Below are 15063 nucleotides of genomic sequence, written 5' to 3' on the forward strand. Positions count from 1 at the left end.
TTATGCCAGCATTCGTGACAACAGAGTGGCTGTTGGTAGTGTTCCATATTATGGAAAAATTGTGGACATAATCGAACTGAACTACAGCTACCATTTCACAGTGGTTTTGTTCAAATGATTTGGGCTGATACAACTACGAGCAGAGGAATCAAACAAGACCATCTAGGCCTTACCAGCGGTAATTTCGCTCGTCCAATTCACACCAGTGATCGAGAAGAGGATGAACCGTACATATTGGCATCAGAAGCTCATCTCGTGTACTATGTACGTGATGAAGTATATCAAGAATGGAGTGTAGTGGTTCATGTAAAATCATGAGACTTGTATGACATGGGAGGAGAGAATGAAGATGTTGAAGCTGCTTTTTCTCCTCAGCCCGGGTTGAACATGTCAGTAGCAGGTGACATCAGTGATTTACAATTGACAAGCGATGATGATATAGAAGACCTAGTAGCAGATGTTTCTGATAACATCAATTATGTGGCATAGTGAAAATATGGCAAAACATGTACATCATTTTTAGAGCATCTGTGTGTGTTTGATAAGTTTAACAGTGTTTATGATGTACGCAGTTTGCTGGTTACATTACTATCTGTGTTTTCGTATTTGAAGTAATTTTTCATTTTAAGTTGATTTTCATGAATACCACCAGTTCCTCATTTTTTCCAACGATTTTTGCTTTTAAAAGTTAGTTTTCAAGGCTTTGTTGTTCTCATCATCATTGTTATTGTTCTTAACCTCTAATAAAGAAAATTATGATATCGAGTAAATTATCTTGAATTACGATATTGTTATCATTAACAAATATATTTAATATAAAATGGTGTTGTAACAGGAGTAATGAAAATGGAGAATTTCTCATCATGCTGTGCAGGCACAACATTCGCTAACGAAATGGCTATGGCCGCTCCATTCTATTCATTGGAACATGCAATTACAGTTGCCAGAGACACATGGTACCGTAAGTTGAATGTTAGGTCTTTGTTGGAGGCTATATTAGGACGATCTTGTTCTAATGAATACTTGGAAATGGCGAACGAAGCTACTGTGCAGGTCTGTTCATTAGCCGTACCCTTAAACACTTGAGTTAAACATTATTTGATTAATAAGTATTTTACTTTGATATATGCGCACAACATTTAACCAATGATAGTTGTTACGTTCATGCTAAAATTTGTAGGAACTTCATGAATGGGGATTAAGGTATGAGGAGAAATTTGGCTATGTTTTTGTGACATTTGTAGCTGGTAGGACATCTGAAGACATACTTGCTAAATTAAAGGTTAGAAATAAATTTCTAGCATAGAAAGTGAATTACAGAGACACAATATGCTTTACAAAAAAGACCATCAACTATACATTTTATTATGGTGCAGATGTGCTTTAATAACTCGCATGGTGTTGAGTTGGAGATTGCTTCAACAGAGGAATTGAAGTATATAGAACGTGCTATTAGAGAGCTTCTTTTCGAGAAATCTGTCCAAACTACCGATGAAGGAGATGGTAATAGTTAATTTTGTATTTGTTAATTTTGAAAGTCCTCTTTCCATGATTCCGCAATTTTTTTCCTTAATAACTAGGTAATGACCTGGAAGTTATCATTATCTTTTAAGTAGATTTATATGTTATTGGTTGCATGTTCATATATTCAGTGTCAGCTGAATATTCAGGCGAAATAGTTGCTGACACTCTAGATGGAGCAGACACTGATTCAGAAGACGATTTAGATGCTATCTCCTCTGGTGGATATGACATCTCCAGGGATGTTGAGCTCAATAAGGTTCCAGAAGACAATGAAACTTTAAACACCCAACATAGAGAAGATGTTGTACGTGCTGCAAAAGGGGTTTCAATCTGAACAAGTTGCCATGGTTTGGAGATGACTTATCATATCCGTTATCACGTCACTGCAGCGGATTTCTGACAGAGTATTTCTGGCCACGTCAATTCGATGTTGATGAGAAATTTTGACTCAAAACTTGTTTGTCTACTTTAGTAATTCTGATTTTTATGCTCCATTGAACTTTGTTTTGAGTTTATGAATTCGGACGTTCACTTGATTCTTATGTTATCATTTATAGTTGAATACAAACTCAAAATAGCTGATAGTACAAGAGAAAACCTGGTTCGTTAATTTATTTTTACTTATTCATTTATAAATATTTTTTAATTAATGAATTATTTTTATGTAACACAAAAATGAAAATTTATTTAATGCATTAAGTTACAGTATTTGAAACATATTTTTTCAGTAAAAAAAATAGCGAGGACTAGAATAGTTTTAAGAAGGCAATAATGTTTATACAAAAAAAAATTCAAGTTAAAAATAATTTTGCAGCGGTTAGAAAAAACCGCTGCAAAATGAGTATCAATGTATTCAACAACTGTACATTTTGCGGCGATTATAGAAAAACCGCTGCAAAATGAGATTATTTGATAGCGTCCCTTAAAACCGCCACAAGAACCGCTGCAAAACGGGTACATTTCGCTATCTGCTGGTTTTCTTGTAGTGATAATAGATTATGTTTCGTTCACTCAGTACTATACAATTGTATTGTCTTCGGTTCACCATGAGTATTGTATTCGGTTCACCATGAGTACTGTGTTCAGTTCATTCTACACTATTCAAAATCCTTTTTCCTCACCTTCTACTGCTTCTTCAATCAGAGAGAGAATGAGGAAAAGACAAAAAAAATACAGCAGCAACAACAACAAAAGAACGACAATAGGGTTTCAGGGTTTAGGGTTTAGGGTTTATGGGTTCAGGGTTCAATGTACAGGGGTTCAGTGTGTTTCAAACTTTCGGTTCACCTCGTGTATTTATTTTGGTTCATTGTTGAGGGTTTAGGGTTTAGGGATCTAAGGTTTAGGGTTCAGGGTTCAGGATTTTAGGGGTTTAGGATTTACGGTAGGGTTCAGGGTTTAAGGTTTAGCATTCAGGGTTTAGAGTTCAGTGTTCAGGGTTCGGGTTCAGGGTTTAGGGTTTAGGGTTTAGGATTTAGCATTCAGGGTTCAGAGTTCAGAGTTCAGGGTTTGGGTTAAGGGTTTAGAGTTTAGGGTTTAGGTTTTAGGGTGTAGGGTTTAGGGTTTAGGTTTTAAGGTTTTAGGGATTTAGGGTTTATGGATTCAGGGTTCAGTGTTCAGTGTTCAGGGTTCTGGTTTTATTGTTTAGGGTTTAGGGTTTAGGGTTCAGTTTTTAGGGGTTCGGTGTTTTGAATTGAATTGAATTGATAATATGTAAATTGTAGGCAGAGTTATTTGAATTTGATTTTATATAATGGATTATGTTTCGTTCACTCAATAATATACAATTGTTTCACCATGAGTATTGTGTTCGGTTCACCATGAGTACTATGTTCGGTTCATTCTGCAGAAAACTGTTTGAATTTGATTTTATATAATGAATTATGTTTCGTTCACTCAGTACTATACAATTGTATTGTGTTCGGTTCACCATGAGTACTGTGTTCGGTTCATTCTACACTATTCAAAACTCTTCTTCCTTACCTTCTACTGCTTCTTCACCAGAGAGAAAAGGAGGAAAAGACAAAAAAATACAGCAGCAACAACAACAAAAGAATGACGATAAGGAGAAAACACGTGAAGAAGAAGGAACGCAAAAAAGGAGGAGAAGGAGGAACGCGAAGAAGAAGACGAAGAAGAAGAAGACGCTCCGTGCGTAAACGAGCGTGAAAAGAAGAAGAAGAAGAAGAAGAAGAAGAAGAAGAAGCGTGGGAGAGAAGAAGTGTTGAGTAAGAGCAATTTTGTGTGTGTTGGGCGCATGTATTTCACGTTTTATTTAATGGTATTGGATTTTTTTTGTGTTGGACCAACTTGATTACATGGTTACATAGATGTGTACCATCCCGTTAATTAATTGCTACTTCATACGGATCTGCTTTTGGTTTATGAATTATATCAAATGAAAATGGTACAAGTAGTAACAAATCTAAGTCATGATGAATATTGTTTAATATGTTAGATTTTACCAATTACCATGAGAGAGAAGAAGCAACTTTAATTTATGTAATATATATGTGTGACTAGGTATCGCAATACCTTTTTCTTTTATCTATCACTCTGTTTGTCTTTGAATATATAATACGATACCGCTATATACGTACGAGTAAAAGAGTTATCAAATCCAACCAAATTAGTTTAATTGTTTATCGGTCCAATAAAAATTGTCCATACAAAACGCACGTGAATTAGTGAATTACAATTATTTTTTGAGAAAATTTTATTTTTTTCTTTTGAGAGATGATTAAATAATATTTTTTTCTTTGTAAAATATAAATTTTTTTCTTTTAAAATTAAAAAAAATAATTTATTTTAAATTTTTTGTGTTAATTAATGTTAATTTTATCTATTTTTTTAAAAGAAAATATTCTTTAACAAAAATTTTATTCTTTTGTCATTAAATTTTATTTACTAAAATATTTTTTAATAAATTATTTTTTATTGATTAAATTGTATTTTCATCAAAATATTTTTTAAAAAAATTTAATAATTAAATTATTTTTTTAAGATACTTTTTAATAATTTTTTAATTATTAAAATTTCATTTTACCAAAATTTTTGTTAATAATTATTTTTTAATATCAATATGTATTATTTTAAAATTAAATAAAAAATTTTATCACTGTTAATATGTATAATAATTAATACATATTAATATCAAAAAATAATCATACTAAGATTTTTTTTAATGTTAAAAATTAATAATAAAATATAACTATAATTGTTAATGCAAAATTTGTTAAAATCACAATATAATAATTAAATAATTATTGAAGAGTAGTTTAGAAAAAATTTAATTATTAATTTTTTAAAATAATATTTTGATAAAAATTTAATTTAATTAATAAAAAAATAATTTATTAAAGAATATTTTAGTAAGCAAAATTTAATGACAAAAAAATAAATTTTTGTTAAAAGATACTTTTATAAAAAATAATTTATTTTTCTTAAAAAATGGATAAAGTTAACATTAATTAACACAAAAAATTTAAAATGAATTAAAGAAAAAGATTTTTAGAAATTATAAGAAAAGAGAAGGTACATTTTACAAATAAAAGAGAAGAAAATATCATTTTAGCATTTCTCAAAAAAACAGTGAAATTTTATCTTATTTTTTTCTTTTGATGTTTTTGCTACTATTTTTTTTTTACTTTTGACTTTTTAATATTTTCAATCTTTTTTCTTTCCTTATATCTTTTTCTGTAGCTTTTTCTTTTTCTTCTTCTTTATTATTTCATTTTTTTATTATTTTTTCTTAATTTTTATTTTTTTAAGAAGAAAAAACAAAAAAAAATAAGAAAAGAAAAAAATATTTTCTATGTCATTATTCATAAAGTAATATATTTTTATTCAAAAGTTTATGTATTTATTGACAAAAACGAAAAATAAAAAGTTGCAGAATATCATTAAAAATGAAAAACACAAAAATTCATGAAGGTGGACACAAAAGTTTATAAAATTGAATATAAAATAAACTACATAGACATATACATAAGAAAATAAAACAAAAAAAAAACAAAAAGTTGTACAATTTTGTTAAAGATGTAAAATACAAAAATTTATAAGGTTGGACACTAGAATTTCTGAGGTTGAATATAAAATAATTGTATAAACAAAAAAAAAGAAAAAAAAGAAGTGAAAGAGGAAAGGGAGAAGCAGAAAAAAACAGTAATCTTTTTTATGTTATCTTTTAGGGTTATGTGTTTATTATCAAAGAGAAGAAAAAAAAATGAAACAAAAGATTGCAAAATTCTATAATAAATGAATAATACGAAAATTTTAAACTACGAAATGTAGAAATTAATTTCTTATTTTATTGTTGAATTTTTTTTAGTTTTTTTTTTGTTCCTCTTGCCTTTTGTTTTTTCTATTTTGTGTTTTTGGTTTTTTCTGGTTATGCTCTTTTGTTTTGAGAGAGAGAAACACAAAAAATAGAAACATAACGCAAAAATGGAAGGAGAAAAAGAAATTACAAAAAAAAAAGAAGACGACGATGATGACACAAACAAAAAGGAAGAAGACACATAAAAAAGACACGTAAAAAAAAGAATAATATATACGTATAAGGACTTAATTGGTATGATTTGATTAAAAAATAATTGGACATCTAATATTTTTATATATAATAATGTAAAGTTAGTAAGAAAATTTAAAATCAAAAGTAATATAAAAATAAATTAAATTGAGTTGGTTCAGTAATTTGTTTATTTATTTGTTTAAATAAGTGTTGGTGATTTAAATCTCATCTTATAAATACAGCAATCTATTAATATATAACAAATTGTTAATAGAACTCTGATTCGTTATGATTTATTCTTTAACCTATCAAATTAAAAAATATTGTAAAAAAAAAGAATAGTATAAAATAATATTATATACATATAATTAATTACATATCATTACATGAGTACAAAGAACTATTTTCAAACGCATTATTTAAAAAGTATATAAACGGAACACGAGTTTGTGGAGTAATAGTAATAATAATATTTTAATCTGCAAAAGTTCGGAAGTTGACATGTCTAATCGTTTTGTTCATGAAAAACAAGGCAGTATCTGAATTTATCTTACACTTTAGACAATTCCACTTTGGTAGGTGTTTCGTTTTATAGGGTAATGATGAGTAATGACCAAAACCTTAAAACCGTGTTAGTCAATAATAATAACCATAACATGATTGATGAGGACATCATCCATAAGGATAAATGCTAGAGCAAATTATTGTTCCTCGTAATGTAAAAGAAAAAAAATGATAAACTTTTCATTTGTTTCTAGTTATATAGTAAATTATCCAAAGTACAAAAAAATTGACACAGATACTGACCAAAAATAACTTTAAAAATTATAAATAATAAAAGAATAGGTTCAAAATATTTAAGATTCAACAAAAGTAATTAATTATCACATAATAACTTTATAAAAGGAGATGTTGTGCTTGAGAGATAGAGCAAGCAGCGATCTTAAAAAAAAGCGCGTAGAGCGCGATAAGATTGATTTTTAGAGGGGGCATATGGCGCAATAAAAGTGGTCTTCAGAGGACACGTAGAGCACAATAAGAGAGGGTGTGTAGAGCGCGGTTAGAAAAGAGGGCGCGTAGAGTGCGATAAAGAAAGAGAGCGCGTAGAGCGCGATAAGAGTGCAGATGGAATTGCTAAAATAGAGTGTTGATTGAACTGCTGAAATAGAATGCAGACATAACGGTTAAACACAGAATGCAGATGGAACTGCCAGAAGAAGGCACAGATGGAATTGTTGGAAGAAGGCCACAACAGGCCATAGTGACTATTCCATAAATGATAGTTGTTTCCTTGTTAGAACAGGGGTAACCAAGACTGATGTTAGATTTTTACTTGGATGGATGTAACAGAGATTGGTTGGATTTTGAGCTAAATTTAAAGATTGATTATTCATTGTGGAAGGAGGTTGAAAAAAAAAATAGAATGATTTCTCACTAGAAAGATAATAGCTTATGTATCCTTTTTAAGGAGGATACCAAAACTCTGATACCATAATAAAACTATGAAAGAATGAGATCAGAAAAGATGAAGAATATTGTACTTTGTATTTCTTGATTGATTGAATTGAATTGAATTGTAAATTATGAAGGTATATATATATATATATATATATATATATATATATATATATATATATATATATATATATATATATATATATATATATAACATTGGCTTATGAAAGATAAAAGCAAATAAAGATAAGATAAGAACAAATAAATATAAGATAAAGATAAGATATAATAAAATAATAAAGACTAAAATTGTAACTGAATTTATATATTCTGTTAGACTAAATTTGTGGGTCACGAGACTTCTTTATTTTTGTCATGAGTTAAGGTAAAAGAGTAGTTTAATATGGTATCAGAGCTTCCGGAAATTTTCAAGGCGATTATCGCTTCATTGAAAGGATTTGACATAACTTTTGTGATGCAGAGGAAGTTAACAAAGACAGACTTGGAGCCTAATAACAATCAGTTAGCGATGCCAGAGAAGCAAATAAACGAACAGTGCAAATTCTTGAGGATTCTTGAGGCTCGGGATGGGAAGGGGCAGCTGATTGGGATGGAAGTAGGGATCATAGAACCATCGAGTAAAGTGTGCCATGATCAGGTTCTGAAGAAGTAGAATATGATCTCTGCATCAACTTATAATCTAGTGAGTTCTTCTTGGTGCGACATTGCTAGGAGGAATCATCTTAAGAAAGATAATCTTCTCAACATTTGGTGCTTCAATGATGTCGCCAATAAGTTTTATTTTCTTCTCTATCAAGTAGGCTCTGAACCTTTCGAGCCTTGCAATGAAATCAAGACTTAACGGTTAGTTTTCGGGTTTAAAAAGGAAGGGTAATATAAGTATTTTAATGAAATTAGGGATAAAAAAGGTAAATAGAGCTTGGGTAAATACTATAGTATAAGGATTGTTAGGCTATTTCGTTCTTTCATTAGGATCTTAATGGCAATGCTTAGAGGCTAACCTAGATTTAGGTTTCAAAAGCATTGTATACAAATGATCTTTGTAAGAAGTCAAGAACTTTCAACGATCTACATTGAACTTTTTATAAAATTAAATGCTAAAAAAAACAACTATGAAAGAATGAGATAAGAAAAGATGAAGAATATTGTACTTTTATTTTTTGATTGATTGAATTGAATTGAATTGTAAATTATGAAGGTAAAACTAAATTTATACAGAGCATTGGACTATGAAAGATAAAAATAAATAAAGAAAAGATAAGAACAAATAAATATAAGATAAATATCAGATAAGATAAAATAATAAAGACTAAAATTGTAACTGAAGTTATGTATTCTGTTGGACTGAATTTGTAGGTCACGAGACTTTTTTATTGTTGTCATGGATTAAGGTGAGAAAGTAGTTTAATACCCCCAATTCACATTGATAACTATATTTTTTGGACCTATATATCCAATTTCTTTTTCTTATTTTGCATGAGCTTTTATTTCTTTTTTTTTGTAATTTGACTAACTTCTTAGCTTGGATTTTCCTTTTCAGAGCTTTTTTCTCATAATATTTTTTTGACTTGTTCATACGATTAAAACTAAAACTATTAAACAAAGAAGAAGCCCATCACTAAAAACTAACTGATAGAAATATTTTTTTAACAAAACATACTAAAACATAAAAGAAGGTTTAAATTGAAATGGCCCCATGACTAAAAAATAGGACGTAAGGCCCAAAATAAAGTAGTACGTTTTTAATACCAAAAAAAGAAATTTACGTAGAAGATCCGAGAAATAAAAAAGCGTACTAAGGGCCCATTTAATACCCAAAAAAAGCCTATTAACACATTAAGAAAAATCTTTAAAGATTAAAAAGAGTTGTTAGCAATCTTCTGAAAATCGGACTAAACCAGTTAATCGGATTGGTCAAATTAAAAATCGGTCACTAATCGATTCGGTCCATAAAAAAATTAGCAGAGTGATGAACTGAAAATTGATGGTATAGAATTTCACAAATGAAATCTTGTTGCAAGTATAGTTTCTAAACCAACAATAATCCTTTCATACAAAATTTGTTTGTCACAAGTAACAAACCCCTAAAATTATAAACCGAAATATTCAAACCTCGGGTCATTTTCTCTAGGAATTGCAATAAAGTGTTCTTGTTATTGGTTATGAGTTATGTTTGGGGTTTTGATAAGAGACATGAAATATAAATGGAAAGGAAGTAAACTAATAGCTAAAAAGGTCTTGGCAAGGTTTGGTGGTTAAGGATCTCTATCCCTATCACTAACCATAGCATGAGAATTTGCAAGGATCAATCACATTAAATCATCCTGTAACTAGTAAAGGAAAGTCAAATGAACTATATCAATCCAAGTCCATAATTCCTAGCTATCCACTAAATCAATTAGTGATGGCTAGAGTCAACGGTTCCCAATTATCAATTACTTGGACATTAGTGACTCAAGAGTTCCTAAATTACCTTTCCAAACCAAGAGCACTAAAATCTACTCTAACATCCTTCCAAACATTTTATCAAACACTTGGAAGGCATAAAAGGAAAGCATAATAAGATTGCAATAAAATTAAATCTACACTACTCAATTGAAAGGAAATTAACAACAACAATTCAATTAAGCAATAAAGGAAATCAAGACATGAATTGCATTAGAAAGAAAATAGGAGAAACAAAAGTGCATCAACATAAAAGTAGAGAATTGCAAGAATTAAATGCTAAACTAGAGAGAGGAGATGTAGAAGAACAAGAATTACAAAAGGAAAAGTGAATCAAAGCATGAAATTAACCTAGATCTAAGAAATCCTAATCTAGATCTAACCTAATCCTAATTCTAGAGAGAAGAGAGAGCTTCTCTCTCTAGAAACTAACTTTCCCTCCAAAACTCAACTAAAACTAAACTAATGTGTGAAGTGATTCTAATGTGTTGACTCCCCCTTGAATTCTGCCTTAAATAACCTCAGAAGTGAGTTGGATCTGGGCCTGGGAAGCCCAGAATTCGCCCCTAGCATTTTGTCGTTAAGTGAGTCAGGTGCGAGCATCGACGCGTATGCGCCATGTACACGTCGCCATGCGACTCCACAATCCACGCGTGCGCGTCTGCTGCGCTTGCGCGTCGATCTCAGCATCCCAAATCCTTGTTTCACTTGCATGCTTTTCCTCTTCATCCCTTTGATCCATTCCTAGCCTTTTCAATCTGAATTTACTTGCAAACACATCAAGGCATCTAGTGGAATCAAAGGTGAATTAAATTTAGCTAATTAAAGCCTAAAAAGCATGTTTTCACACTTAAGCACAAATTAGGAGACAATCATAAAACCATGCTATTCCTTTGGATGAATGTGAGTAAAAGGTGATAAAACCACCTAAAATAAGCACAAGATAAATCACCAAATTGGAGTTTATCACAGAGTCAAAAATCGACGTGGAATCGAAAAACTTGCTGAAAACCAATCAATTTAAATGCGGGGGACAGGCTTGATGGCAGCAGGGCGCTATGACTCCCTCTCTCTCTCTTCTTCTTTCTCTTTTTCTCTCTTTTCTCTTAACTGTGTGGGTATTCTATGTGTGGTAGCTACTGTAAAACCCGGTTAATTAACGGCTAATTAACCCATAAATGAGAATTTATTCTAGAAAGCCTAAAATGTGATTTTTATGGCTAAATGTGATAGAGGAGACTGAGACGAGAATTTTGGTACCAATTTTATAGAATTCGGACCAAGATTGGACCGAACGGGCCAAACCGGGCCAACCGGACCCAAAGTGGGCTCTTGGCCCAACATAACTTAACCAAAACCCTAGTTTTCAGCACTCTCTCTCCTCATTTTATTACACATTCACGCTGAAATGGTGGAGAGGAAGGGAAGAACATTCTCTCAACTTCTCTCTCTCACTTGATCTTCAAACCACCATAACTTTTGATCTAGAGCTCCGATTGCCGCTCCGTTTGCGGCCACGCGTTCACTGCGGAGAGCTCTACAAAACCCATACAACTAATCTTGAGGTAAGCCACGTGTTTTTGTTCGAAATTCCAGCCCTTATTTTCGAGTTTCATGGGCAAAATGTTGAGATTTTGGGTTCTTTGATGTTATAGGACCCAACTCTCTTGAAGGAGAAGGTTAATCTTGTCTCCTTGGACCTTGGGTGTGGTGTGCACGGGCGCGCCGATGGTGCTGCACCCAATGCCCAGCCATTTTCCAGAGAGTTATGCCAGAATTGTGCCAGTGTTGTGCCTGGGGCACGAGAACACCCGCGCGTACGCGTGGTTGACGCGTGCGCGTCGATTGGCAAATTTGTAATCCACGCGTTAGCGTGCATGACGCTTGCGCGTCGATGAGTTTTTGAGGCCATCAACGCGTGCGCGTGGAGTGCGCGTACGCGTGGCCCTGTTTTCATCCCAAAGTTGATTTTTGAGTTTTAAAAGCCAAATCTCATACTTCTAAGCCTCCGATCTCACCATTTATGTCTTAAATCATTATGACATGCCTAGCTATTAAAAGGGGGCTAGTGAATGAGGTAACTTGCGAGTGAAGCAAGGGAAAAATGAATGATCAATGAGGATCAAGATGACTTTGTGAGATGCGGAGGATGGTGGTGGAAGTGCTTGTTATGCCATGGGCCGAAAGGCTGTAATTGTTAATGAAATGGCTGGTTATGGATTTAACCGTGAGCCGGAATAGCTGTGTATGCTATGAATATTGGCTGGTTATGGATTTAACCGTGAGCCGGAATAGCTGTGTATGCTATGAATATTGGCTGGTTATAGATTTAACCGTGAGCCGGAATAGCTGTGTATGCTATGAACATTGGCTGGTTCTGGACTGAACCGTGAGCCGGATGGCTGATATGGATGTTGATCCATGGATGAGAATTCATGCATGTTGATGCTGAATTATTGATAATTGTGAATTGCACTTCCACTATCAGAGATACGAGTTTCCCTGGGTAGTAGCAGTGGCTAGCCACCACGTGCTCCAGGTGGAGGCTCGAGACTCTGTTGACCCTATGTCGTAAGTGTGGCCGGGCACTGTGAAAGACCCGGATGAGCTCGCCCCCAAAATATTCACCAGTGAGGGTGATGGATATGGATCATGTTTATGATCAAGTTTATGACGAGTATAACTCGAGTTGGGGATGCGCGACAGAGGGACAGTCCAATGGTTAGCGACCAGGACTTGTCGGGTTGGCTCTATAACCGACAAGATGATATCATCGGCCACTAGGGACAGGCATTCATCATATGCATACTATGTGAATTGTTTGAGATTGCCTATTTGACTGCATATTACTTGCTAGTTGTCTAAATGTCTTAATTGCTTCTATTTGTATATTCTTTGTCTGGTATAACTGTGTTTGCTACATTATACTCCTGCTGGTGGTTGGGAGGTTTGAAGGAATTGGAAAGGGTAGTATTAGTTAGACTGAAGAATCTTTAGTCAGATGCCCTTATATGGTTTAGCTTGTTTATAAGCTTTGATATTATCTGGAGGAAGTTCTAGGATTGCCTTCGGCTTTCCTCTATTATTATGTATTATATATGTGGAAGCTGTTACCATGCTGGGGACCTCTGGTTCTCACCCATGCGGATTTTGTGGTTTTCAGATGCAGGACGTACGGTTTCCCGCTGAGGCATGCTGGAGACTTCTAGATTTGCGAAGATTCCTTGCTCTTGGGGGCTATGTTTTGGTTTATATGTTCTGCTTAGATACTTTTATCTCCATTAAATAACACAAACTGTGATGACTCCTCTTATGGGAGATTTTGGAGAATAGGTTTTATGTACTTGTGTCCCTTTGGGTTTCCTTTGGGGTTTTCCTTATTTTATCATATGTATATATTGTTATGCTCGGACCGGTTATCTTCGCAGCCGGATCTTGAGTCTTGATATTCCTGTTTTTGACACTCCTTTGTATATATATAATCTCGCGTTGGTTTATCCCTGTTCGTTACGTTAACGATCGGAGTGTTGCGCTTTTGAGTTACAGTTTTTTTTGTTTACCCCTTTTTCTACAAAGGCTCCTAGTTATAATCAATCATTCATACTACTATACGTACTAATTTTTATTTTAGAGGTCGTAATACCTTGCCATCTCTGAATTATGACTTAAGCATAAGACTCTGTATGGTAGGGTGTTACAGCTGCTGAGGGGGGAAGGAAGGGTGAGAGAGTGTCTCACTTAGATTAGAATTTGGGTTTTGATTTGGAAAAAAAAGGGGTGAGGATAGATTGGTAATTTTCAATAAAAATAAGAGTAATGTAGTAATTGAAAACCAATTTTAATCCAACAAAACTATCTTTAAAGAAAATACTATTTATTCATCAATTTACAAATGATTTTCAAATAAATACTCTAATTTTAAAGTTAGAGATAATCAAATAAATTTTTCTTTAAAATCATAAATAAATATCCTAATCTAATTTCTAAAAACACCGAGTCTTACAAGTGCATTATCGTTGGCTATGGAAAATTGAGAGTTTGGATCATAATTAACGGGAATTTAAATAGCAAAAACTTAAAGAACAAGCAATATCTAAATGGTAAAAGAAATTAAACTAAAAATAATTAGGGTAATTTACTAGAAAATAAAAGTAAATTCAAATGTAAAAAAGATCTTAGCAAGGGTTTAGGGTTAAGGATTATTATCCTTGTCATTGACTATAAACATGGCAATTATGAATAGTTAATCCCACTTTATCAACCTCTACACATTGAGAAAAGTCAAGTAGGCATAATTAATCATAATCCATACGTTTTAACTAACTTACTAATTGAACTAGTAAAATATTAGCTCAATGAAAACACGATTAGTTAACAACCCTAAATTACCAGTCAATATTGGACATCAATGAATCAAGGTCACCTAATTTCTCAACCCCAAGTAAAGAGAGAGAAAAACTATTTCATAACTAATGCAAATATTTATCAAACACTTGGTGTGCATAAATATAAAGCATCATAAATTATAAAAATTAGTAAAATCTACAACTACCAATTACAAAAAATGAGCAATAGCAATGCAAAAGAGCAAGAATAAAGCATAAAAGCATCAAATTCATTAAAGAAATAATTTAGAATTCAACAACGGTTCTTAAATTAAAATTACAAAATAAATGAAACTAATAAAAGATTCTAAAAAAAGCAAAGTAGCAAAATAAGAAATTACAGATGAAAAACTACAATTAAAAAATATTAAACCCTAAAACTAGAAAAAAATCTTAAGAAATCCTTGAATTCTAGAGAGAAATTGGTGCTTCTCTCTAAAATTCAAGGTTTTAAAACCTAAAAAAATGGGTGTGTATGTTGATGTGTGTCTTTATCTCCTTTATTCCATGCTTCAATAGCTTCAAAAATGTATTGGATTGGGTCAAGAATAAGCCTCAAATTGAGATTTATGTGCTATTTTAGGTGAGGCACACGTTAAAAATGATGCATATGCACGCATGATACGAACGCATGATTTAGGAATGATGCGTACGCACAATTAGCAATTTTACAAAATGTTCATTTCTTAATAAATTCTCCATTTTTGCATGCTTTTTCTC

The 15063-nt window shown here is 32.3% G+C and overlaps 1 protein-coding gene across 1 annotated transcript; it reads left to right on the top strand.

Annotated features, from left to right (window-relative positions):
* The first annotated feature begins 330 nt into the window (after nt 1-330).
* On the top strand, nt 331-1858 carry LOC130976966 (uric acid degradation bifunctional protein TTL-like). Its single transcript, XM_057901941.1, has 6 exons — nt 331-483; nt 573-579; nt 836-1053; nt 1181-1282; nt 1377-1503; nt 1653-1858. Exons 1-6 carry the CDS (start codon nt 331-333, stop codon nt 1856-1858), a joined length of 813 nt encoding a protein of 270 aa, XP_057757924.1.
* Nucleotides 1859-15063: the final 13205 nt, after the last annotated feature.

Source organism: Arachis stenosperma, chromosome 1 (assembly GCF_014773155.1).
Source record: "Arachis stenosperma cultivar V10309 chromosome 1, arast.V10309.gnm1.PFL2, whole genome shotgun sequence".
In the NCBI taxonomy this organism is placed as follows: Eukaryota; Viridiplantae; Streptophyta; class Magnoliopsida; order Fabales; family Fabaceae; genus Arachis; species Arachis stenosperma.

Coding starts and splice junctions, on each gene's coding strand:
- LOC130976966 (XM_057901941.1), top strand. CDS start 331: ATGGGAGGAGAGAATGAAGATGTTGAAGCTGCTTTTTCTCCTCAGCCC. Junction 1,283..1,376: donor ACATACTTGCTAAATTAAAG/GTTAGAAATAAA, acceptor ATTATGGTGCAG/ATGTGCTTTAATAACTCGCA. Junction 1,504..1,652: donor AACTACCGATGAAGGAGATG/GTAATAGTTAAT, acceptor TCATATATTCAG/TGTCAGCTGAATATTCAGGC.